Raw genomic sequence first — 27,678 nt, 5'->3', positions numbered from 1 at the left:
GCTCACAATATCAAAGTGAAAACATCATTTCTCCTATCAACTGGACAGACTTAACTGAAAACAAATGCAGGAATGTCATCACCAAAGGCGAGTGTTGGTTTTTCTGTTTGCTTGTTTGTTTTATTTTTCTCAAAATCCTGTTAGAGCCAAAGAACAAGGAAGGACTTTGCAAACAGGAAGTAAAGTGGTGATACACGGGTCTATGGCTCTGTCAGGCTAGCAGAGCTAAAGGGAAAATGAATTACAGACCAGTGCCTCTGCCACGCCAATGACGAAGATGTAGAATGCATTTACATCATCCATTTGTCTTCAGTGGCCTAAGTGCTTTTCCTGTCAGCCACAGACAGTAATATCCCTGCCTAATAAAGTTCATCTTACTCAGACAGCCCTCAGAATCACCTGAGGCAGCACGGGCCCTGGCAGCTAAAGCCAGATGTAAGGGACATCTTTGATTGTGTATGCACAGGGTGTCTAATGCCTGAGCCTGCCTCCAAAGCTGGATGCAGTGACAGGCATCTAGGAGAACCAGCCAGAAGTCTTAGAATGACTGGCCAAGACTACAAGTGCACAGGACAACACCAGCCTCATAACAAGGTAAAGGTGAGAACTCCTAAAAGTTGTCCTCTGAGTCCACACACCCACACTCATAGCCAGCACCCCCCCACACACACACACACACACACTCACACAAAATACATAAACAAATACCAATACCAAAACCTAAATGGGGCAGGGCATGATAGAAAACACCTTTAATCCCAGCACAGAGGATGCGGAGGCAGGCAGGTCTCTGTGAGTTCAAGGCCAGCCTGGTCTACAGAGAAAATTCCAGCCCAGCCAGAGTTACATGGTAAAACCCCATCTGAAAAAGAAAGAACAAACCTAAATGGGCTACAATGGGAAATGCTGGATATGAGATAAGATAGGAGTTCCTTTTTATTTAGAACCTGGAGTTAATACCAAATTCAGGTCCACAGTGCCAGAAGCCAGAAAGGGACTGGGGGGGGGGGGGGAGGGACTGGAAAGTGTGGATTTCTTGGAGAAAGCAGAAAGAAAGGGTATTTCCAGAACAGCTGTGAAAAAAGTCTCCACTGCAAGGCAACTCATTTCCCACTTCCTCAGCTGAGAAGGCTCCAGCCAGGCTTCTGCCTCAGTCCCAGTCCCAGAGCACAACAGAAAGCTTCAAAACCAAGTCCAAGGGGCCAGTCTCCAGTGCTCTCCCTCCGCAACCTTACCCTGCACCTTTCCTAGTTCCTGCAGCCAGAGCAAAGGCCATCTATAGCCACAATGCCCAGCAAATATCACATGCCTGCCGCAGCCGTGTATTGCGCAATACCATGGAGGAGGGGAATTTCTAGCCTACAGGCACAATGCATCACATTAGAGGTGACAGAGAGCTTGCCTAGCATTGCAGCAGGTCCTAGACCCCCAGCACTGCATAAAACTAGGTGTGGTAGTGCATGCCTGTAATTCCAGCAGTAGAGATACCGAGGCAAGGGGATTAAAAATTCAAAGTTATCCTTGGCAAGTTCCAGAACAGCCTAGGATATGGTGGGGGTGAGGGGAAGGGAAAAGGAGTATACACCAGTTGTACCTCAGTGGCACAGAATGCACTTAGCAAGCGCAAGGCCCTGGGCACAATTCCAAGTACACAGACAGACGGACGGACACTCACTCTCTCTCTCTCTCTCTCTCTCTCTCTCTCTCTCTCTCTCTCTCCCTCTCTCTCTCTCTCTCTCTCTCTCTCTCTCTCTCTCTCTCACACACACACACACACACACACACAAATGAAAAAAGAAAAAAAGGATGGCATTAGTTTTACAGAGAGCTGATATTACTGTCAAGTTTGAAGCTGTTAAGAAAAAGATCCATAAAATAAAAGGAACATTAATTTTTCTTAAACCACAATCATGAGGTCAAAGTCAAGATATCAATAAAATCTGGGCATGAAAGAAAGGCAAGTCATAACATTTCTCTTTGTTCAGAAGAAAATTAGATGAAAACTAACCTGACTGTGGAAAAAGTACATCTATAAACATTAGTCAAATGGAAACATAAAACAGAATGCAGAGAAAAAGAAAATTGAACACAGCAAACATGATCAATCAGGTCAGTCTGGAAGTGGGGGGGTGGTGAATAAGCAGAAAATAGAAAATAAATTCAAAATTACATACAAAGCATTAGCAAGGCCATGGAGATGGTTCCATGGGTAAACATGCTTGCCACACAAGCCTGACAATCCCTGAATTTGATCGCAGAATCCATACACAAAGCCAAAGCTAGACGCAGCAGCCCATCTGTAATCCCAGCATTCCCTTGGAGAAATGGGAAGTGAAGACAGGCTGTCCAAAGGCCAGTTAGCCAGGACACTGCACAGCAGAGACAAGACAGACATTCTCTCAGCAAGGCAGAAGGACCCCCAGGAGGTGCTCTCTGACCTCTGACAAATGCCCTGACACATGCCTATACATTCATGTTCACACACTACAACAAGGAAAGTGTTAAACCATTAGCAAACTAAATCCAAAGCAAAGTCAGATGCATTCTAAGTGTAAGTGAAGCATAGCTCAATATCAAGTCGCAGACAGCTGGGCACTGCGGCACATGCTTTTAATCCCAACACTCAGAAGGCAAAGACAGGTGGATCTCTATGAGTCTGAGGCCACCCTGATCTACATAGAGAATTCTAGGCCATAGCGAGAAAAAAAATAGTCAATTAACTAATGCAGAAAAAAATGAAGTAATATAATAATATCCATAGATGCTAAATGGCACATTTTATCATACCCATTCCATTCATTTCCTGTTATTTTTTAAATTAGGGGTTGGCAAGGTGGCTCAGTAGTTGAGAACACTTGCTGCCCTTCCAGAGGATGGGAGTTCAATCCCAGCACCCACATGGCAGCTCACAATAGTCTGTAACCCCAATTACCCCAGGGGCTCCAACACCCTCTTCTACTCTCCATTGGCACCAGGCATACACTTGGTATACAGACATACATGCAGGCAAACACCCACACACATAAAGTAATGTTTTATTTAAAAAATGAGTAGAAAATAATCTCAACTGAATAAGAAACCAGCAGCAAACAAAGCATTAGCACTCAGTACACTCCCCTCTGACAAAAGCGCGACAAGAATGACCTCATCTAAGTATTTCATAGGTCCAGGCCAATACAATGAGATGAAATGTTTTGTTTTTAATTGTGTGTGTGTGTGTGTGTGTGTGTGTGTGTGTGTGTGTGTGTGTGTGTGTGTGTGTGTACCCACACATGCCCCGATAGAGGCTAGAAGGGGGCTACAGTTACCAGATATATGAGCTGCCTGATGTGGATGGGTTCTAGGATCCTAACTCCCATCCTCTGAAAGAAGAGTAAGTGGTCTTAACCGCTAAACCGTTTCTCCAGCCCAAACCAATTTTGGTTTAGGGTTTGTTTTTTGTTTTGTTCTGTTCTGTTTGGGGTTGTTGTTTTGAGACATGGTATTACCATGTAGCCCTGGATGGATTAGAATTTGCTATGTAGACCAGGCTGGCCTTGAACTCACAGAGATCCACTTGCCTCAGTCTCCCAGGTGCTGGAATTTAAAGCCATGTACCACAATACCCAGCCAGTTTAAAAAAAAAAAAAATTTAAATACCTCAATGGCGTTTCAAAATATGACTGCTTTGAATTTTCAAAGTAGACAAGTGTAGTGGTTTGACTGATAAACATCCCCATAGTCTCTAGTATTTGAACACTTGGTCCTGAGTTAGTGGTGTTGTTTAGGAGTTAGGAGTGTGGGCTTGCTGGAGGAAGAGAGTCACTGGGAGCAGGCTTTGAGGTTTCAAAGCTAGGGGCCATTCTCAGTGGCTCTCTCTGCTTCCTGCTTACAGTTTAAGATGGGAACTCCCAGCTTCCTGTCCCAGCTGCCACGCTTCCAACCCCGCCATGATAGCAATGGATTCCTTATGCCCAAATCAACCCTTCCATCTCTTCTGGAAGTTGCCCTGGCCACAGTGTTTTCACAGCAATAGAAAAGAAACTAAGCCAAGCTATTCAGAATTGGTGAGAATTTAGTAAAGTCATTGGATGCAAGGTAAAATTTTAAAAATAGCTCTCCTACATATTGACAATAAAGATAGCGATCGGGATCAATGAATGGCATGTTTAGTGTGAGGCCTTCACCTTTAACACCAGGGCAGAAGAAACAGCAGGGAACCTGGAAAGTCCTGTGCAGGGGCTCGTCCGATGGGGATCTGGCTGTAAGCACATAGCCAATATCCAACACTCGATAAATATTTACTGAAGAAATGACTGGAATCTGACTAAGCCTGGTTCCTCTCTTCTATTTCCTTTGGGAGGAAAGCCTATTTTCTGGCCAGCTGACGCAGGCTCTTCTTCAAGGTGTACAGCACACACAAAAGGGCCCTCCCTTGCCTTTCACCATCTGGATGTTCAGAGAGCCAAGGGTAATTCAATGTTGCTGAAACAAGATGAAAATTCAAATCAAGGAGAGGAAATGAAGGTGTGTGCCATGAAGAACTGAGAGCCATGACTGGACCGATGGCAGGGTAAACAAACATAGCAGTGAATATGCAGTGACGGGTGACAGGTGATGAGTTTCAGTGTCTGCAACCTGTCCTCAAAGTTACACAGTAAACGACTCCCGGAACTGACTAGATTGTCTTCCCACTGACACACCGCAGAACTGGGTTTGTTTTCTCTTGCTCTTCGTGAGTGTGTTATGGGGTGCGGAATGTGGATGTGGGCCGGTGCACATGTTGAGGGATGTACTCACACATATGCATACCTGCATATGGAGGCTAGAGAACAAAGTCAGGTGTTGTTCCTTTTCCTCGGGATGCTGTCCACCTTGCTTTTTAATACATGGTTTCCTGCTGCCCCGTTCATTTAGGCGGGGCAGCCCAGTGCGGAGAGACTACTACAAGCACACACCACATTGCTAGCTTTCTGTCTAACTACAGTCCTGGGGGACCTTAACCCAGAGCTATCCCCCCTGTTCTCCCCCCCTCCCTCATGCATTTGCTATACAACCCTGCCGGGTCAGCAAGCATCCTTCCTTTCACTTTTAAAATTATACTTAATAACTTTTATGTGTACAGGTGTTTTGCATGTCTGTGTACTACATGTGTGCCTGGTACCTACGGAGGCACTGGATCCCCTGGGACTAGAGTTATAGCTGTGAGCCGCCATGTGGGTTATAGGACTCAAACCCAGGTCCTCTGGAAGAACAGCCAATGCTCTTAAGTGCTAAGCTGTCTCTCCAGCCCCAATTCTTTATTTGCTTTCATCACTCATGCCTGGATGTTAAGGTGTCCCATCTACTGTAAGATGCACCTGTATCTGCTATCAAAGGCAGGCAAAGGTCTGAGACGGTGGTTCATAATTCTACTCTAGAACTTGAAAGGCTGAAGCAGGAGGATCACCTTAAATGCAAGGCCAGTGTGAGCCAAAGCATGAGATGCTATATCAAAAACGAAACCAGGGGGGGCGGGATGGCAAAAAAATCTTTTCAGTCATCTGAGATATGTTGTTCACCTAGGACCTGCAAGATGGCTCAGTGGGGAAATGGCACATGCTGCCAAGTCTGGCAACCTGAGTTCAATCCCTGAGAATCTCACATAGTAGAAGAGAACACATTCCCACAAGGACCTTCACACACACACACACACACACACACACACACACACACACACAGAGTAAAGAAAAAAATGTAAACATGTTCATGGAAGTTACCAAAAGTCATTTACAAAAGCAACTTGTGAACCTTACAAATCTCATTAGGTTACCCCTTTTTATTGATGGAACAGCAAGTAAGTGATTTTATCAAGGATCTCTTGGCAATCTCAGAGGCTCCAATCTGCAGCAACTTGCCCAGCCTGCATTTACAGTCTTTAAGTAATATCTCCAAGGCAAAGCTCCCAGCATCATAGAGGCACCTCCTGCTTTAAGAGGGACACTGGACAGCCCATGAATATCACTCACTTGGCTCTTGGTGGCACTGTCAATCACATTTACTGCAACACCATAACTCCCCAGATAAATGAAGTTTGTCTATTCACTAATAAGCCCATAGCAAGACTTCTCTAGCCAGCTTCATAATGTAAACACAAACTGGGCAACAAAATACTGTGTTTCTGTTTGTTGCACATTAAGGAGCAAACAGGACAACACCTGAAAACACAGTCATCTACATATACTGGCTTGGAACACTGCAGTGCACTGTGAGTTAAGTATCCTCTTATTCTGCATTCACACACTGTATAGAATGGGTATGAGAGAATCAGAATGGTTGGAGAAAAGCAACAACACAACTATGGCTGAAGGGGGAGGTGCAACCATTTGGTTCAAATCAGCGACTGAGTGCAGTTAGTCCCAAAGCGCCACCCCTGGACCCCATCTGACCCACAATAAAGTGCTATCTAGTCTAGGGTAAATGCTACAAAGATAGGCTCACAGTTGTACAAAAACCCTTCAACACCTAAAATCACCCACCAGATCTCCCAGCACACCTGGAAAGCATTTCATGGCCACAGGAGAGTCGAGAAAACTCAACTCTACAGCTTACTGTTGAGACAGGACGTCTCACTGAACCTGCAGCTGGCCATTTGGGCTATCCTGACTGACCACTGAGTTCTGGGATCCTCCTGGCTCCATCCTCATAGTACTGGGGTTATAGGCATGTGCTACCATGCTGAGCTTTGTTACGGAGTTCTGGGGAACCAAACTCATGTCCTCAAGTTTGAGCAGCAAGCAATTTAGCCGCTGAGTGTTGGAACATGGTGCAGAATGGAGTCATACAGGAGAAATCTGAGTGCTTGTGACCTCAGTTTCTTCAATGCACACACTTGTTCCGGGAATGTGCTTCGTGCTCGTCCCAGGTGTAGCAGACAGGAGTAAGCTTACTTCAGATCACTCATTATTACTTGCTGTTGTTACTCGGTTAAATGGTTAAAACTGTCCTCTATATGCCTCTGTGGAGAAACATGTTTTTGCTGGGAGCAGCTTGTCCTTGTGAATATATACAGCTTGGACTCATGAAAACTTTATTCATGTGACCTTTCTTAACCCTCAGAGTATAAACTGAGTCTCTGAATAAAGGTGGTTACTGCATGAGACTTTAGTCCACCTCACTCACTGGCTTCATTCTCCCGGGTCCTACTGACTGGTAGTTTATGCCTGTAATCCTATCACTTAATAGGGTAAGTCAACAGGATAACTGTGAATTCAAAGCCATCCTGGACCAAGTCACAGATCAGCCTGGGCTACAAAACCAGCTCCCAAGTAGTAGCTACTTAGGCCCTTTGTTTTTGCTGTTAAACATAACACTGCAACAAATATCTTTAGAGGGATATCTCTTAGCACATGTTCATTTCCTGAGTCAATTTCCTGAGTTGATTTCCTGTGTACCTCTAACACCCTACATTTTAGTCAGTCATTGAAATTACATAAATAAACCGACTCAATAAAACCCTCTCCCTCAAGTAGTTTATAGCAATGGAGAGGCAGATGCTAAACAAAATATCTGCCGCCATAAAAGCTGTTAAGCAAAACAGAATGGAAAGAGATAAAATAGGGCAAAGCATGCACTAGTATACCACAGTGGTCTCTTACATACGGTGTTATTTGGGGAGGGTTAGGAGGCACCACTTTGTTGCAGGAAGTGCGTCACTGCATCACTAGAGGCAGCTTTGAGAGGTTAAAGACTGTTCCATGTCCAGTTCTCTCCTCTTCATGCTTAGCTTAGCAACTGAGGTGTGAGCACACAGCTTCCAGCTCTAGTCGCCATGACTGCCCCTTGTTATCTCCACACCCTGTCCTCAACAGTCTTACCCTCCAGAACTGTAAGCAGGAATAAATTCCGCCTTCCATAAGGAGAAACATTACCTAATTTGGAGCCATCCTAAGTAAAACAAGGGTTGAATTGATAACTTAGATGGCTACTAAGTAGCCAAAGAAAAGACTGTGTCAGCAGGCAGTGATGGCGCTCAGCAGGCGTTGGTGGCGCAAGCCTTAGTCCCAGCACTCGGGAGGCAGAGGCAGGTGGATCTGTGTGAGTTCAAGGCCAAACCCTGTCTCAAAAAACCAAAAAGGAAGGAAGGAAGGAAGGAAGGAAGGAAGGAAGGAAGGAAGGAAGGAAGGAAGGAAGGAAGGAAGGAAGGAAGGAAAAGAAGACAGTATGTCTAACACCTACATCCTGAGCCAGCTATCATCCCTGACATGGGTGGGACACTGCAGAAAGGTATCAGATTTTAACTTGCTTCTCTAACTGGAGTACAATTTTAAAACTTAGAAACTGTATTTCTGGAGCTTCCCATATAAGACTGCAGGGCTACCACTGACTATGGGTAACAGAAATCTCAGCAAGAGAAACTACAGGTTGTAAACTGTGCTTTGGGGAGGCAGCAACGATGAGCCCAAAAGAAATAAACGGATAAGCCACAATGCCATCTGGGATAGGATGCTCCGCAGAGGGAACATGTAGTGCACAAGGCCTGAGGCAAGGCAGTAAGTAATGGGTAGACGGTGGGGAGGAGGGAGGTAAGCTGACGAGGGATGTGATGGCTGAAATGCCTCCAAGTGAAGACAGGGTGGAACTTACATTTCTGCTGTTTGAAAGGACCGCCCTGATTGCTGCTGTTAACTGAGTGAAAGTAAGGAAGGCTGGTCAGGAGGTTCCTGAGGTGATAATGGAAATTTAGGTGAAAGATGAGGCTACCTGGGCCAGGGTAGCTACAGTGTATGGGGGCTAGGGCCACAATGAGAGAGAGAGAAGAGCTAAGGATAATCCTAAAACATCCCAAAGACGTTTAGTTTTTTTGTCAGCCTAAAAACCAGAAAAATATGAGGGCCAATCCTGACACAGGAAAGTCTGGAAGAAGTTTCTCCACTTCCAAGGTAAGTAGAGAGTTAGGTTTGCTGGGAGATGCAAGTCTGGGTGTCAGGAGTCAGTGAGAGATAGGGATTTGGAATTAGGAGGGTTTGGGACTGTACTCCCCAGTAAACAGGTGGTATTAATACAGCCATAAAGCTAGATGTAGGACACTTAGGGACACTATCTATGCATATAAGAGGTGTCAGGATTGAGTCCCAGAGCATCTTTGGATTTAGAGGGAAACAAGGAACCAGCAAGGGAAGCAGAGAATTGGCAGCCAGCTAGATACAAAGGGACCAGAGGAGCAACATCCCAGATGCCCAGTGAAGAATCACCAATCCTTGTCTGGGCTATGGATGCACATGGCCTATGCCAAGCAATAGGAATGTTTGGCTGAGCTGGAGGGTGCAGTGGCAGGGACCCTGACACCAGGCTCTTTGAGAAATGCAGCTGCATCCCAATTCTGAGTCCTGTGTTTTCTCCAAACAAGACCTCACTGTGTCACCAGGCTGGCTTCAAACTCACACTCTCCTGCTAATGCCTTTAATCCCACATCAAGACCTATGGCTGTCTGTTTTCTTCAGCCAGGTCCTCCTATCCTGAACACTAACCAAATCCCACGCCCATTCCCACCTGTGTAGACATTGTTTATTCTGCTCGGGGACAGTAACAACGGAAATGAAGACAGACATGAAGGAACAGTGAAGCCCATGCAGGAAGGAGACTATGGGAGAGAAGTATGGTCTGAAACACTCTTGCGCGGGTGACTGCAGGACACAAAAAGTGGGAAATCTGGAAATTATTCAAAAATCTGGAAAGCTGAGCCAGAGAAGCAGTTGTGAGAATCCTAAGCAGTTATGCAGTATGGAAACCCACCAGAGAGTCTAGGAGAAATGGATGAAGGGAGGAACCAGGGCTGGGTGGGGACACACAGCTCAGATAGAAAAGCCCAAACATGGTGAGTCAGTGATATTTATTAAGGACTAGATGGAGAACATGGACTGTGAAGATCCCAATGCCAGCTTGGCCATGAGCTGCCTGGAGAGCTCTTACAGATCAGTTTCCTCAACTGAGAAAGAAGACCTTGGGGGAAATGAGAGACGACGTCCACATTCCCTCAGCTCTGGTAGCCTAGGATTCTATAATGGAGAAACAATTACTAGACCTCTTAAGCCAGACCGGCAGGGCAGGACCTGGATGATGCGGGGTTGATACTGAATCCGAAGGAAACAGATGGAGAGGCAGATGGACGTAGTACACAGAGACCACTCATCCAAGGAGCCCATGGGGATGGCGACCATAAGGCATCAGCCTTAGAAACAGGGCAGAGTTTAAAGCCAAAAGAGCCAAAAACTGAGAGGAAGAACCTGACGCAATAAAACACATAAGACGTGTATTATGAGTTATTCAAGGCCGTGCTGTATGGCAACGGTAAAGAACACTGAGATGAAGTCACAAGTTCAAATCGGTCCCAGCCTCACCCTCTTTCAGCTCTGTAACTTGAACAAGTTACTTCACCTCTCAATGCTTACTTTTCTGGTTGTCAGAAGGAATGGGACAGCCCCACGCCAGAGGGTAGTTCACTAAAAAAAAGACATCAGAGAGCACCCTCCAAAACTAGGGCTCCTGAGTGCTAGCAATGGTTATAGATGCACCCGTTATTGTGACCTCTGTGAGATAGTAAGGGGAATGAGAGAGCATACGTTGGATGTCTTTGATGCACAAGAACAAAGGGAAAGGGCTGAAGCAAGGTTGGGGAAATGAAGGGCGGCCAGGCACACATTAAACAAGGAAGGCTGGGCCTCGGGGAGACTGCATTAAGTTCCTCTACAAACAGGGGGATGCTACAGAAGGAATCTGGTGTCCTGTCTCCTCCCCCCACCCCCACTGTCAACCTAGCCTGGGGAAGTAAATCCTGACAAATCCAGCTGTCTCTCTCACACACACTAGATGGAGATGGGACAGACCGAGTACGATTAGTGATGGTCTTAACTGTACCTGGAAGCCAGTGCACCCAAGGACACATGGGGCCTGCTTCTGAACATGACTTCTGTGCACATGCACAGCACCCTGTGTTCAGAAATGTCCCAGGGCTGAGCCTGATGCCCTACTGCTAATCACCGCAGCACATTTGATATTTTAAAATGTTTTATGTGTGTGGGTACTTTGCTTCCTGTATAAATATATGTATATTTTGTGTATGCCTAGTACTGGCATAAGCCACAGAGGGCACCAGCTTCCCTGGAACTGGAGCTATAGAAGTCTGTGAACCGCCATATGGGTGCTGAGAATCGAACCTGGGTCCTCTAGAAGAGCAGCCAGGGCCTCCAGCCCCCATATTTTTAAAAAGAAAGCATGCATCTGAATTGTGCATTGGGTCTCACATACTACGTAGCCAAATGCAGTCATACTGGGAATGAATATTTATTAGATTAGAAAAATCTGAGGGCCAGGGGCTAGGGCCAGAGAAGCATATGGACCAGTCTGATCCTCAGTGCCCATGTTAAAAAGCTGGGCCTGGTGCCACAAGCTTGTAACCCCTGTGATGGAGAAGCCGAGGCAAGGAGATCCCTGGGGAACACTAGCCAGCCAGTCAGTCTAGTGGCCAATGAGACAAGTGGAGAGGTCTTAAGTACAACACTGGAGGCTCTCCTCTAACCTTCATACATGCACAGAAGGGGGGAGAAAGAAAAATATGAATATCTTAGAGCTAGAACGGGGGGGGGGGTTGGGGGAAACTCTCATTATTGTCAAGCCAGAAAACAACCATCCAAATTCTCATCAAAACTCCAAAACTGTCCACTAATTTAAATACAAAATGCAGTTGCTACCTGAAATAGGCCATGCAAGACCTCAGTCAACTGTGCTTCGCTTTCAAAGTCCTTTAACTAAAACAAAACAAACAAATCACTGTGTCCCTCGCCCACCTCCCATGCACGCACTGTGTGTATCTATGACATCAGCTTGCACAGCAGTTTTCACCTGCCCTTCCTCTGCCTGAGTGACTACCCTGTGAGGTCACACCTCTGAATCCCTCAGACACCACACATGGTGGGCTTGTTCTAATGTCTGAGGAGCAAACAAGAAGCCGGCCTGCCCTTTACAACTGCTGACAAGTCATGGAGTACGCAGGTCTGCCTGGGCAGACGGCACAGAAAAACGCTGCTGCGGAGTTTCTCCAGCAGAAATGCTGATGGCATCCGGCAAGCCTGCTCCTTAGCACACACCACTGTCCTCACTCAGCTGTCCCGGGGCAGTCTGGGCCTCTATTGCTACAGTAAACCACTTACCCTACAGCCCTTATTATAACTGCAGGAAGAAAGGGTTTTCTGGAATGTCTGAGACATGACCTGTGCTAAACTGATGACATTTCCAGAATGAAGGATCTTCCAGATGTGTCCAGTCCCTGCAGAGGCCAGAAAAGGGCTTCAGATCCCCTGGGACTGGCGTTACAGACACTTGTGAGTCTTCAAGTGGGTGCTGGTAACGACTGAGTCATCTCTCTAGCCCAGCCCCTCCCAATATAACATTTTTCAAAACAGCCAAGAGGCAAAAAGCTACCCAACTGCTCCTTAGATAAATGGATACTCTTTATACAGTGGATGTGTCCATCTGGGTGTTACTCAACCTTAACAAAAAAGGAAGTCTTGTCTGTGGTGATGTATTGCTTATGATCTAATAAAGCCACTGAAGATCAGAGTGCAAAGCCATAGAAGCCAGGCAGTGGTGGCACACACTTTTAATCTCAGGACTCGAGAGACAGAGGCAGATGGATCTCTGTGAGTTCAAGACCACCCAGGGCTACATGAGAGTGAATCAGCCTAAAAGAGAAACAGAGCTCAGGCCTTTAATCCCAGCACTAGAGAGGTATAAAACATAGGAGCAGGGCACTCAGTATTCAGTCTTGGACAGTCAGTCTCTAGCCACGTTGAGTCTGGATCACCCCAGCCTTGGTAGAGATAAGAGCGCTCTGGTGGTCTGGCCCCTTTGCTTCTCTTTTCTTCAGCTTTAACCCCAATATCTGTCTCTGGGTTTTTATTATTCATCCTACACTTGTCATATGGTACAACATGGATAATCCTTGAAGGCAACTGCTAAGTAAAATAAGCCACAAAGAGGCACAAGAAGAAGAGTCATCAGGGGATGTGCAAAGGGAGGGTATAGGAGCTGTCATTTAATAAGTGCAGTTTCTCTTCATCAATGTTCTGAAGATCCACAAACACGCATATATTTACCACAACTAAACTGTATGTGTAAAAAGTGGTTTAAAATGGTGGGAAGAAAGCCAAGGCACTAGAAACCATTCCATTGTACATTGGAAATGAAGACATTAGATAGGCAGGCTGGTGAAACCCTGTAATTCCAGCTCCTGCAGAGGCTGAGGCAGAAGGAGTGCCAAGTTCAGGGTCAGCCCGGGCTACACAGTGAGTTCTAGGGAATTCAAAGTTGGTTTTGAAATTTAAAAAGGAAAACAGAAGTAAAAAGAAGGCTGGAAATACAGCTCAAAGCCTGGAGTAAAACCTAGCATGGTGAGGTCACGTGTTCAGTCCCTAGTAAAGTTTTTTAAATGAATTAGTTAATTTAATGTTTAATGATTAAAATGACCATTGATGTCAAATGTCAAAACTATTATAGAAAATTACCTAGGTTACATTTGCTATGATTTGGGAATTAAAAAAAAAAAGAGGCATGGACCTAGAAAACAACCGATGTCCATCAGCTGGTGAAAAGATAAGAAAACGGGGTATAGTTATAAAATGAATTACAAAATGGACCAGAGCAATGCCAGAGGTAGAAGGGTTGGGGGGAAGAGTTAGTCAAAAGAAAACACTGCCTGCTACAAAATGAGTAACTTGTAGAGACCTAACATGCAATATGGTGACTCAGTTAATAGTAAATATTTTATATTTGGAATATGATGAAATCTCAAATGTTCTCACCCTTCACATAACGAATGGTAACTACACATGAAGTGATGGGTATTTTAAAGAGCTTCACATGGTGGTTATTTTATTTCATGATACATTAACATCACATCATGCTGCACGTCTTACAGCTATCCACGTAATTGGCAGTCAGACTGTAAAGCTTGGGAGACAGACAAGAGGACTGAAGTCCTGACACATTTGACACAGATGATCCTTCAAAACATCAGAGTAGGGGACAGGAGCTCAAGACAGAGGCCCACATACCGAGTCTACCGACATGAAACACCTGTGTAGCAAATCTACAGGATTCAGAATTTGTAGTTGCTGGGGCTGGGAACAGGGAAAATAAAGACTGCCCAAGCATGGGCTCAGGGGTCTTCTGGGGTGAGGAAAATATTTCAGAATCAGGTAGTAGTGATATTTATGAAATCTAATAATTATACAGAAAACTACTTTGGTGTGTGCTTCTTAAAAGTTTATTTTGTGGCCAGGCATAGTGCCATATGTCCATAGTGCCAAATACCAGAGAGTCTGAAGCAAGATCACTTGGGCCCAAACACTCAAGGAAAGCCTGGGCATCGTGTTAAACTCTTCCTAAAAATAAATAAAGAAGGTTAGAGAGACAGTTCAGTGGTTAAACGCACGTACTGCTCTTACAGAAGACCCGGGTTTGGTGCCCCTCACTGCTGATGACTCACAACCTGCTGGAACTCTAGCTCCAGGGCTCAGCACCCTCTGACCTCCATGGGCACCTGCATGCATGTGCTCACACCCCAACACAGACAACATACTGTATACACACGAATATAAGTAAATCTTTAAAAACAAATAGGATAGCCAGGCACAATGGTGCATACGTTTAATTCCAGGACTCAGGAGGATGAGGCATGTGGATCTCTAAATTTGAAGAAAACCTGGTCTATACAGGGCGATGTGATCTACATAGGGAGATGCCATCTACATATGTACATGCACACATGGATGGATTCTGCAGCATGTGAATATGTAACTTTTTTAAAAGCACATATGCCTTAGAAAGCCTCTGCTTTAATGTGACCCATGTCTTCTCAAATTCTTTTTAGTCTTCCACTCTCACTCTGTGTGTCACCAAAGCTGATGGCCAGAGTCCCTTACAGTGATCCTTTACTATCTGTCCAGTTTCTAGGACCCAGCTATTAAAATAAGACCAACCAGGCTCTCAGCTTCCTCCCCCCGCCACAGATGATTGGCCCAAGTTAAGACAATCGGTTTCAGTCTCAAGGACCATTTAAGCTGGCATGTGACCCAAGCCAGGCAGCCTTGACATGTTCACATTCACTCTGGCTGTAGAGCTGTGGAATGTGTGGGATGCAACAGATGCCATGTTTCCACGTGGAAGAAACTGGTCCTAGAGTCTGGCTCATCCTCCGTGGCATTAAGAGGTTCCAGCTGATCCTGTCAAGAGGGTCCCTCCTTTTTGCTTGAGTTAACAGGATTCCTATTATTAGCAAATGAAACTGTCCAGCACTCGCCAAATCCAGTGAGTGGAGCTGTGTGGAACTGCACCCCCCACACCTCTACCCCCCCTCACCCCCATCACCAAAAGTCTGTCCCCATCTCTAGGTTCTATATACAAGAGCCATGCTAGGGGTTTGATCACCAGGACCTTGCTTAAAACCACACAATAGCCCTGCTCCTCCCCATTGCTTATCACTTGACTGGCCTCCCAACTGCTTTCTTTAACTTTCCACCACAGATCTCAGATCTCATGCACCTACCCGCCCTCCAGTCCCAACACCCAACAGCCCTTCCACAGCTTTTCCCCGGCTGACACTTGGTGCCTGCATGTTTACATTTGGGACTTTGGGGCAGACTCTTGAGTTTCCTATTTCTGTCCATTAGGAAATCACCTACTTAATTCTCTGACTCAAAAATCAGCTTCCGGGGCAGCCGCACACCCTCTTAGCATTATTCCCTGTACATAAACTACATAGTGACTGTAGCAGGTGCCGTCAGTTCCGGGAAGCACACCCTCGCCTTCTGACCACTTCAGCACCCTCTGGTCTAACTACCAACCCCAGCATCTGTGTTTCTCAGCCTGACTGTTTCCCCAGTTAAACCTGTTCTGTCTCCCCACTGGGTCCTTTGAAAAGTACTGTTAATTAATGCCCAAACTCACCACCTTCTGCCAGTGGCTAATGATAGCCTCATCCCTTCCCCTGTAGAGCCTCCCAGTGTGAGATAAAGCTTCAGCTATGCACAGGGAGACTGGCTTAGTAACATATTATCCTGATTGCCATGCAGTCCCTGCTTCTCCAACTCTCAAATAAATGACATCACTTCTCAAGAATGGCTTGTAAGGCAACAACCACAACATTGGCACCCCTTAACTAAAATGCCTGGGTTCAGAAGTGTTTCAAATTTTGGAATATTTGCAAACATTTTACCAAGTTAGCATCCCTAAACAAAGCATTAGACATCTGAAATGTCTTTTTTTTTTTTTTTTTTTTTTTTTTTTAAAAGACAGAGTTTCACTTTGTAGCCCTGGCTGGCCTAGAATTCACTGTATGCACAAGATTAGTCAAACTCACAGCCCCCCATTGCTTGTGTGTGTGTGTGTGTCTGTGTGAGTGTGTCTGTGTGTGTTCCACATGCATATGCTACACTTGAAGGCCAAAAGAGGGCACCAGATCCCTGAAGATATAGACAGTTGTGAACCAACCATCACATGGGTGCTCAGAACCAAACCTGGGTCCTCTGCTAGAGCAGTAAATGATCTTATCTGTTGAGCTATTTCTGGATCCCTCAGTACAGGTATCGTGGAGGGGATAGTTTCATTTACTTTGCAAGGAATGTGCATGTAGAAAAGGGATTGCTGAGTCATCTGGTAGTTCTATTTTTAAATTCTTTAGGAATCTCCATACTGTTTGCTTTCTTTCTTTCCTTTTTTTTTTTTTTTTTTTTTAAGCTCCACAACAATTTTATTAAGAGTTTAAAAAGGAAAACCTCCAGAACAAGCAAGCTGTAAATCTCAGTAGCTGTTAAGAGAAGGAGAATGGAGCAGAGAAAGAAAAAGAAAAAAAAAAAAAACCACTCCACTGAAACCAGCCTGGAGATCAGACACATTGTGGACAAGCAGCCACGTGGTCTGGCGAAACAGGAAGAAGCCCAAGGTACCCGGAAAACACACTTTAGCTTCTGACCAACATCTGAAAGGACACAGAAAAAAGAGAGAAGTCGTGCTTTTCTGGCCTCCAAAAAGAGAGCAGGCCCAGAGGAAACACGGGGTGACTTGCAGGGACTCCCACCATGCTACTTTCCATAGTGGCTCTGCTGATCTCCACCGCAGATACCCACCACATTTTCTTGCCTTACTCTCCCACTCTTCCATCTCTGAATCAGTAATAACAGACAACAATGGTTCTCCAACCTCATTTTTCCTTCGCTCCTTTCTTTCTATTTTTGTTCTCTTATGTGGTACGAGGGAATGAACCTAGGACCTAACACATGCTAGTGCTGGGCCCCTGAGCTGCATCTCCAACACCTCTACTTGCTTTATTTATGTGTTTATTATTGCTTATTTGTGACAAGGTATTATGTAACCCAGGTTGGCCCCAAACTCTCTGGCTGTAGAACTGTGCTTGGATTACAGGGGATACTAGGGCTCAAACCCAGGACTACCTGCAAGTTAGGCAAGCACTCTAGCTACTAAGCCACATCCTCACCCCATCTGCTGGATGAGGCCCACCTCGACAACTGCCCCGTTCGTTTTACTTGGTCTCCTCACTTTACTCTATTTGTTTATGTCTTTACCCAATATCCAGGGAACAGAGGCAACCTGGAGCATCATCCCTGACGGAATTCTCGGGTGATTGGTTGTCTTTTGTTTCCACAGTAGGCTCCTGATGTGGTGCTGACCTCAAGCTTCTGTCTGCTCCCCACACTTCCTGCCCTTTCCTCTACCTTCCTGTTCTGTCAATGACCTCACCCACACCTGAGAGGCCATAGGCCAGACTGTTCAGTAAATTATACAATCTGAATGTGCAGCCCTCCTTGTCTTCCCATTTTAATGGAGGAGTTGATATGATCAATCCTGGAACAGTGCATTCTGGAGAGATTCTCTTCTTCACCTAGGTCTCCCTTTCCTGTGGTCTGAATAGGATTTGCCTCCCAAATGTTAAGAACTCAACCTCCAGACTAGCAGTACTCAAAAATGAGTGTGTATGTGTGTGTGTGTGTGTGTGTGTGTGTTACTGTTCTTTGCAAACAAATTTAGAAGGAAAGCATGCCACTGTCTTCTCCACTTGTAACCCCTGCTTACTCCTCAGCCTCCTGTTATCTGACTTTGCTATTCAGGGTCCTCCATGGCTTCCTTATTGCTAAATCCAGTAAAGGCTTCCAGCTCCTTATCTCACCTGTCCCTTTACAGGTACCTCTTGACCCTGCTGAGAGCCCCTGAGCTCCAAGCCCTTGCCCTTGGCTTCCTGTGTTAGTGTGCCCTGGAGCCAGGTGCTTGCTTTGACTCTCAGATCCACTAATATGGCCTTGATACTTCCCCACCTGTAAAAAGGGTCACAGAGAGACCTCCATCCCTGCATTGATGTGAGATCAAGGGAATGCATAGTATGTTCAGGCAATGTTGCTTAATCCTTGATATGTCCCTCTGTTTTCTTTCCACATGGTTGTATATTCATTGTGATCTCTGTATCGGTTGTGGTCCAAATGGAAAACAAAAAGCACTAAGGTACTTTGGTCTGAGGGACTGCAGTACAGGGAATTAGTTGCCTAGGTGATGAGGAGCCAAGCAGGGCATGGTGAGGTCATCAAGAGCAGCAGAGGCAGGAAGCTCCCATCATCCTCAGAACTAGAGAGTCAGTGGAGGAGTTGTGTCTAAGTTCTCTTTGCTTTTTTCCTTGCTATACAGCCCTGGTTACTTCTGTGGACTCTAGCTGGGCAGCAAGGCTGGTCCTCTACACCTGGGCCCACAAAAGCAGCAGCCCTGGAGAGGAAACAGCCCCGCCAGCTTCACTCTGAACAACAGGAGACCTGACCTGGATCTTAATCCTGCATTCTGGTCTCTCACCAATGTCTTCCACTGCCAAAATAGAGTCCTCGGTGGGCAGGTGATGTGGGGGGAGCCCACCAGTCTTCCTGAGATTTCTGAGATACAGAGGAAAACATATTTCTATTAGGTTGGGAGCCATTGTTTCTCCTAATGCACAGAGTGCCTGCTTAAGAATGAAGTCAGAGTCAGGAATCCCAACATTCTGGAGGCAGAGGCAGACAGATCTCTGTGAGTTCAAGACTACCATGCTCTACAAAGTGAGTTCTAGGATAGACAGAGCTACCTAGTGAGACCATTCCTCAAAATAAAATAAAGTCAGAGGAGAGTAAATTAGAAGAGAGGGCAAGATCATTTGAATTCTGGAGCCGGCTTGCTCGGCAGCTAGCATGACTCCCTGGTTATAGCAGCCAGTTTCCTTCTATTGATACTGCTTTGCATAAAACTGGAGGGGGGGAAACCACCTTAAAGCATGAAGTGAAAGTTGAGTTTCACTTGGGGAGTGTCAACAAGGTAGTACCTGCCTCTTATTGGTCAGGCCCATTACTGAGGTATCTGTATGCCTGTCTGCACGTGGGCTTAGGTACAGGGGCTAAGTTCATCTTAGCCTTGAGCTCAAGGGAGCTTTTAGGAATGATGTGGGCTGTGAGGAAAGCACCCGCTGAGGAAGCAGCTTACACAAAGCTCCCAAGGTGGGGGAGAACTGTGCTAGCAGTGGATGACCGAGGAACAGGCAAAAGTAAGCAGAAGGCTTTTGAGCTTTTAAGTGGGGACCAAAAGGACATGAGGAGGAGGGGCTGAGACCCCTTCAGTTCCATGATATGGAGGGTCAAGTTTTGATTTTTTTTCCTCTTAATTTTTTTGGGGGGGACATCTTGTTTTTGTGTTTTGTTTTGGTGAATATTAGCCAGTGCTACAGGGTTGTTGAGTTGGGGAATTTGTACTCTGTGGTTGGGATGGAGAGTCTGGCAATGAAAGGTCAGCTAGGAAGGAGTCTGGCTAACTGGAGTCATTGCCTGGGGAGGAAGGTTCAGGAAGTATTCAGCTAATTCCAGCTGGTGGAGTAGAGACTGGCCTCATAGTCAGAGGGACAGGAGATGATCTGTACCTTTCCTGAGGAGGAGGATTCAGATAGGAAGCCAAGATGCTAGTGATGTGTTCAGATGACTAGAATGTGGTACTCAGGAGTTGTTTCGAGACAGAGGTTATCCAAAACTCACTGCTGAAAACCTACTCAAAACAACGCTGTCTTGGGACGCTCTATTCAGATGAACAATCACAGTAGGTCTGAACAGGATTGAAAGTGCAGGATGAAAAAGCTGAGGTCAGAACTTAGACAAAAAGTGCTGCAGAGAGTTCTAGGTTAGCTTGGGCTACACAGCAAGTACTAAACCAGTCAGGGCTGCATAGAAAAAGAAAAAAGAACTTAGACACAGGCAACATTGACAATAAAGGTATGGCAGGAGGCCATAGTGGCCAGAATTGAGGGCTAGTGGAGGCCCTCATGATCCATGACAGACAAGAGCTTCTCAGAGCAAATAAGTACATAAGACTTCAACTTGGCCAAGGGACACTGGTCATTTATAAGCACTGATGCTTGCTAACTACAGAGCCCTTAATTTTGACCTCCAGATCAGCAAATAAGAATTAATGTCATTTGTGTGGGTTCTCCTGTGTATGCAGAGGGATAGCGTCAGGGAGCCAGGGCTATTCAGGAAAGGTTTCAGGGGTCCTGTTTTAGCACTGACAGAGGCCAGAAAGCATGTGACCTATTTGTGTGACCCAGTGCAGGTATTTTCAAATCCTTACCACTGAAGCCATATACTTGGCTCTGTGCTAGGTGCTTTGGAAGTAGACAAAGATAAGCAGAGATCTGCCTCTTGAGTGTTCATTGTCCAGTGAGAAAGAAACATGTCAACAGATGGATCCAATGTGACAAGCACAACAGCTGAACTCTGTGACATGGGACAAACTTCTTAATGATTAATGCCTCCATACATTTAAGAGAGAGAGAGAGTGCACACGCGCCATGGCGTGGAGGTCAGAGGATAACTTTCAGGAGTTGTTGCTCTCCTTCCCCCGTGTTGAGGCAGGACCTCTGTTGCTTCTGCCGCTCTTTGCACTGCAGGCAAGCTGACCTTCCAGCTTCCAGGCCTGTCTCCTGTCCTCTCTGCCTCCTATCTTGCTATACAGCTGCTGGGATTACATCTGACTTTTTGTGTGTTGAAGGGATTGAACTCAGGTCTTCAGACTTGTTACATTTCCTGGATGAGCTGTCTCACCCCCAGTATTCTCACTTGAAATGAGGTGTTCAGCATCTTCTAGGGCACAGTAGCCTGAACATCCATAACCTGAAACTGTGAATGTAAAATGATCCAAAACCTGAGAGGGTTAGCCAACACACTTTGTAAAATTTTGGAACAAAGCCAGGAAAGATGGCAAACCCCTTTGATTCCAACATAACTAGAAATGAATCAGATGTGGTACCCAAAGCCTTTAATCCCAGCACTCAGGAGGCAGAGGCAGGTGGATCTCTAAGTTTGAGGTCAGCCTGGGGTACAGAGTAAGTTCCAGGACAGCCAAGGTCACACAGAGAAACCCTGTCTCAGGGAAGGAGAAAATGAAGAAAGCTAGCAGAGAGCAAGCCACAAAGCTAGACAATAAAATAAGCATCATTCCTCCCTGTTTGAGACAAAAATAATATCTTACTCTTCACAGTTTACAGGTACATTTTTTGGATAAACTTAATTTGTATATTCCACTTTTAAAAAGTCCCGAAATCCAAAGGTAACTAACTTCTAGCTCTGCCTGATCAGTCACAAACAGGTGTGAGCATCTGACTCAATTCCAGCCAAGACCCTAGTCAAAGCTTTGCCGGAACCATCTGCTTGCTGCAAGTGACAGATTCCCAACATCATCATCACCTATGCTAGACATACCTGAAGCCAAAATATCTGGGTCATTTCAATAATGAAGCTCGTACATTTTCATATGACCTGCTTGCTTTTTAAGTAAGTTTTATGTCCTTTTAAAAGAACTTAACTAAGGGCCAACCGAGGGTAAAAGTGCTTGCTGTGCAAGCTGACAACCTCAACTAAATCCCCAGGAGCCCACATAAGAAAGCCTGGTGCTGTCCAGCTTTAGTCAAAGCACTCCTACCTCCACATGGGAGGTGGAGACAGAAGAACAGCCCAGAAGCTCACAGGTTGGCCAGCCTGGATTAAGTAGCAACACAGAAACAAGAAACCCTTTCTCAACAAGTCAAGGGATACTGGAGTCAAAAAACAAAAGTTGTTCTTTGATCTACCTACCTACACACACACACACACACACACACACACACAACACACACGTAGGCAGACATGCACACACACACACACACACACACACATGCAGGTACACACATGGGGATGGGGGAGAGACTAATAATAATATCCAGGTGTGGTGAGCCACACCTTTAATACCAACATAGGAAGCAGAGGCAGGCATAGCTCTGTGAGTTCAAGGCCAGTCAGACAGATCTACATAGCAAGACTCTGTCTCCAAAAAAAAAAAAAAAAAGGCAAACATGACATCATGATGTATGCACAGTTTTGTGTGTGCAACTATGTGTGGAGGACAGAGGTCAACAGCAGGTGTCCTCAATCACGCCAACCTCCCACCCTTGTCCTCTAGCTCACAGATAACACCAGTCTCTGCCTCCAAGGTGCTGGGATTAAAGGTGTGCTCTATCAAATCCAGCAAGACAGAGTCTCTTGCTGAACCATTTTGGCTAGACTGATTATGTTTCCCAAAAATACTCCTGTCCTGCTCCCAGAGGTAATGATGTGTGCAACTGCGCTTTACATGGACACAGGGGACCCAAACTCAAGTCTTTATGCTTGCATGGCAGGCACTTTATGAGCAGAGCCATCTCCCCAAACTCTATTCCCTAGCATTTTTAAAGACAGGCTGACCTTGAACTCTCTGCATAGCTGTGGGTGACCTTAAATTCCTGATTCATCTGCCTCCCCTCCCAAAGCATTGCAGGTGTGTACCTCCATCATGCCCTGCTCGAGCTGTGCTGGGGATTGAACTCCAGGCTGAGGACATGTTAGGCAAGCACCCAACCAATTGAGCAACATCCCCACTCTGCTCCTTGGAGGCACACTTCACTCTTTTTGTTCATTCAGAAAATATTTGAGGGAGGAAGACAAGAGTTTTCACTAAACCAGCAAGACCCCTGTTGTCCGAGTATGCACTGTTCTGCAACAGATGCTATGGAAGGAAGAAAGCAGGGTGGGAAGGGGGCTTCGGGGCCACTGGCTGTTGGGAGCTGGACCTGGGTAGGACTTGATGAGAAGCTGAGGTTCTAATAGACTTAAGGAATTGAGGGAGGTGGCAAACGGCTGCAGTAAATGTCAGGTGGAGGGCACAGTGAGCAGAGGCCTGAAGAAGGCAGGAGGGGTCAGGGGACAGCCCGGAGGGGTCAGCGGAAGGGTCAAACCATGCCGGCCTGGAAGGACCCCTGACAACACTGGCCTTTACTTTGAGCACCAGGGGGACATTCCAGGGGCTTGAGCAGGAAGAAGGTAAAGTTGAACTCCCGGGCTACTGAGTTGAGAACTGCTTACTTGATCCACTGTGTTAATCAGCTTTCTTTAAAATATGCATTTATTATTAGTTGTCGGGTTTTATCGTATTTTGTTTGTTTTAAGACAGGGTCTCCTGGCTGTTCTGTCCTAGAATTCAGTATATAGCATTAGGTTTAAAGATTAAAGATTAAAGAAAAAAAAAAAAAAGGAATCAAAGACAAAAGGGTAGATGGATTCCCACACCCAGTGGTTGAAATGTAAAAGCAAGAGACACCCTGGTGGCAGGAAGGGTCAGGAAGTGGGTGGCGAAGAGGATAGGATGTGGGGTGAAGTGTTAACCAAAGACTGAGGGTTGGAAGGGGTCAAGTATTCAGTTTCAGAATGCACACTCCAGTGGAGGCTGGGTCACAGAAGACACTGCTCAGAGGATGTGTACAAAAGTCAAAAAGAAGGGAAATATGTCAAGTGGTTTTACTTATTTATATTTTAGGGAGAGGAAAAAATGAAGTGATATAAGGCCTGAGGGTAGCTAGCATTAGAATTCACCCATCCAGCCCTTGGTGGACAAAAAGAATTCTTCCCATTGTACCACAATTTGCAGAATGTGAGAAGCTGATAGATGGTGCATCCACCACGTTCTTTCCTACCCCAGAACCAAAGGGGCCATGCAAAAGCGTCAGTACACTGTTGATTACACCATCTGAAGCCAGAGAAAGCAATTCCCTACTCTACAGTAACCTGGCCCTCTGTGCAATAACCTGGCACTATGTTCAGCCCGTCAAAACCTTCATGCTCTTCACCCAAGAACCCAGAACCAACCCTAAATCCCTAGGCAGGGAAAGGCTGCTTCTCAAAAGGCTGATCACAGCACCTGACTTTACCTCCAACAACACACATGCTGCCCAAACAAGGCAAACATGGGCAAAGGGAGCTTCCCTTCCACTGCCCTCACTTCTGGGGCTTGCTAGCTTCTCTTTACAAATATGGGGAGGGGGGGTTAGAGAGATGGCTCTGCAGGTAAGAGTACTCCCTGCTCTTCCAGAGTTCACCTACCAGCACCCCTGTCAGGAGGTCACAGAGCCTGTAACTCCAGCTCCAGGTAAACCAACACCCTCTTCTGGTCTCTGAAGGAACCTGCACACACACCAAGTCCATTTACACAGAAACACACACCCAAACTTACACACACACACCTGCCTCTTTTTTTGAAGAAATGTATGAGGACACACATATGCCAAGACAAGAGAATATTACTCCCAATGAGAAAGAAACACCAATGTTTAGCCTCTAAGGAAAAGTAGCTGATTGTTAATCAGGCCCTTGAGACTTGTGTCATTTAGATGTTCCCCCACAGTTGTAAGGATACTTATTAAATGCTGAATAATTAATAACAGTGCCTTTAAGAATCTCTCAAAGAAAAGATCCTGTGGAGGAAACAGTCCATACTTAGAATGGGCCTCACATCCTGCCAATCTTAGTGGGAAAGAGAACTTACCTTCCCAGAGTACTTAGTAGTAAAATGGCTGCACTTCTGAATTAACTATCCAAGAGTGGAGCATATAAGTAAATATTTAAAACATCTGTAATTAAGCAAGGGATATACCTCAGTGGTAGAGTACTTGGCAACACACAACACATACACTGTAGAAGCCAGGCTCCAAGACAGTCACAATGATCTCCATTTCCTAGCATCCTCTAGGATTCACATTCTCTTCCCATGTACCAGTGTTCCTCTGTGACCAACAGAGTACAGCAGAAGTATGTCAATTTGGTGATCAGCATATACAGGGCTGGTTGGAGTCCTGGCTGGCTTGAATCACGTTCTCTGGCAGAAACCAGTTACTACGTTGTAGTCTATGAGGAATCACATGAGTAAGTCAAGAATTGAGGTTAGACCCTCCCAATCGTGCCTTTGATGATGGCAGCCTCCTAAAGGTTTGACGAAGAACCTCCCAGGTTTCTGACTCATAGACAACATTTTCAGGTGCTAAATTCTTGGGTAATTTGTTACACAGCAGTAAGAAAATAATTCCATTTCCTACATAGAACCAAGACAACAATTAAAGGTTTAACTTTAGTTCTCGTTCAACATCCATCAAAAATTGATTTTTCTGCTAATAAGAAAAAACAAATTATCATTCAGACATTCAACAATCACTTTTTTGAATGTCAAACATAAGCAAAGGGTTTTCAAGCTTCCTATGTTTTCATATAATCTAAAATCTATTAAAACAACCACAGAGGTATAGGCACACATGCAAGAACACATTTTGAGCCGTTCAATCCATCAATTTCATTAGCTTATACTCTACAAATGTGTATCACTCCCTGGTCATTCTGAAGGCTATCAAGTCACACTCTCCCATGCACATTTTTACCCTTGCATATGCCCTCTAAGGGAAGAAGGAAAGTTAAGTCTCTCAATTCCATTAATATTGAGGAAAGGAGGAAGTCATTTAGTATTTTAGAGCAGGAGGAAGAAACCCTGATCTCAAGGGCTAAGAACAACTGGAATGTCTATAACTCATGACTAAGTGGTGGCAGGAGTGCACATCACTGCTCAAATCCTGGTCACAGCTGAAATTGCGATGGGGGTGGGGGGGGCAGGGAGAGATATTGCCTCTTCCTCCTCACTGGACTTTGCTGTCTCTCAAAGCAGCAGCATGGTAGTGTAGCTCCACAACCAAGAACCTCCCTATGCACAAAGAAGGTCAAAGGGCAAGTTTGCTTTCCGTCAACCACAAAACCTGCCACTGCCAAACCTAATCAATGTGGTCCGCTAAAGGAGGTGAATGAAGCCCTAGACAGAAAACCACAGCAAGACTCTCCTCCCGCCGCAGCTGAGGTCGGAGTCAGGTGACTCCTGGGGCAAACAGCAAACCTAAACAAAGATCACTCCCCACATGACCGACTGGGGAGAAGAAGAGCAAAGCTGCTCAGTCCCACCCCGGAAAGCCATTAGCCATTAACTATTGCTTCTTTGCAGTACGGCGAAACTGGAAGCGCCAACAAGTTATTCCTATTCCGCAGTCCTCTTCAAGGAATGCACCTAGAAGGGCGAGGGACCCCCTTCCCAGGACACAAGGGCCAAGCACCGCAGCACCCGGGGCCCCCACATGCATGCTGCAACCTGAACCCCTCCCCACCAGCTGTCACCCGCGCTCTGGGCCAGCCACAGCCAGAGAAACACATGCCCTCTGGCCACTCAGCCTGCAGCTGCGACCCCGAGGGGGCAGAGAGAGGACGTGCTTTGGCCAAGGGCTCTAGGGACCAGAGCACGCCTGATCCCCGGAAAGGGGGAGCTAGGGTGAGCGAGGCCCGGTGTCAGGGGGTAGCCCTGGATCCATCATCCCTCCTCTCTCCGCCCCAGGAGTCCCCAGACCCGAGCACCCCACCTTGTCACCGAAGCTGCGGGCCATCAGAAGGTCCGGGCTGGGCGTGCTGTCGCCTCCCATGGCCTCCTCACTGCTGGAGCCGGCCAGCGGGTGCGGCATGTCGCGCAGGGAGTGGGGCCCCGTGGACGGCAGGGCCTTGGGGGGCCCGCCCGCCATGGCGCGTAGCGCTCGGGACCCGCCGCCGCCGCTTCCCCGCGCAGCGCTCGGCCCCACTCGGCCCGAGGCCCTGCACCAGCCGGTGGGGGTCGCCGCCGCCCGATGCTTCTCTCGCCCTCAAGGCACACGGCAGCTCCGCGCGCTAAACCGCGGCGATCCCCGGCACCCCCGGCCCTGCGCCCAGCTAGCAGCGCCACGCCGCCCACGGCTCGCAGCCCCGCCCCCGCGGAGCCTCGCCCGCAGGGAGGGGTGGGGAGGGCGGGGCACTGGGATGGGCGGGGCTTGAGGGAGGAGGTGTCTGCCCCGCCCACCTCCCGGCAGGAAGTGCGCCCACTGGCAGCTGTGCTGCGGGCTAAAAGAAGCCGCCCGCCAAATTCAGGGTCTTCCAGTTTCACCACACTCGCAAAAAGAACCCAAAATAGAAATGTGGAGCATATCTTAGTAACGCAAAGCGTTACGTGGCTCAGAGGAGCTGGAGAACATCGAGTAAAGAAACTAGAAGGACATTTAAAGAGGCAGTGCGGGGTGTCTTCAGTTCCCATATGGTCTGGCTTTTGCAGCTAAGCAGGGTTTATGTAAGGCGAAACCTCAGAAGCATGGACATCCATAAATAGCGTGTGCTACAGATGAGTTATGGCCCTTAAGCGTACATGTAGTCAACCAGTCTTCTCCAAGAACCGTGAGGTTCAAGTCATTTTTCATATATT

The 27,678-nt window shown here is 46.4% G+C and overlaps 1 protein-coding gene across 1 annotated transcript in view; it reads right to left on the bottom strand.

The window, feature by feature from the left end:
• Snx30 (sorting nexin family member 30) overlaps nucleotides 1-27,204 on the bottom strand; it is a 90,577-nt gene extending 63,373 nt beyond the window's left edge. The window contains exon 1 of the mRNA XM_051187900.1: nucleotides 26,816-27,204. Coding sequence (XP_051043857.1) covers nucleotides 26,816-26,971 — 156 coding nt within the window. The 5' untranslated portion in view covers nucleotides 26,972-27,204. The remainder of the gene's footprint in view (nucleotides 1-26,815) is intronic.
• Between the last annotated feature and the right edge of the window lie 474 nt (nucleotides 27,205-27,678).

This window comes from Phodopus roborovskii, unplaced genomic scaffold (genome assembly GCF_943737965.1).
Source record: "Phodopus roborovskii unplaced genomic scaffold, PHOROB, whole genome shotgun sequence".
In the NCBI taxonomy this organism is placed as follows: Eukaryota; Metazoa; Chordata; class Mammalia; order Rodentia; family Cricetidae; genus Phodopus; species Phodopus roborovskii.
The sequence above is the reverse complement of the archived record's forward strand: the minus strand, read 5'-3'. Positions and strand labels throughout refer to the sequence as shown.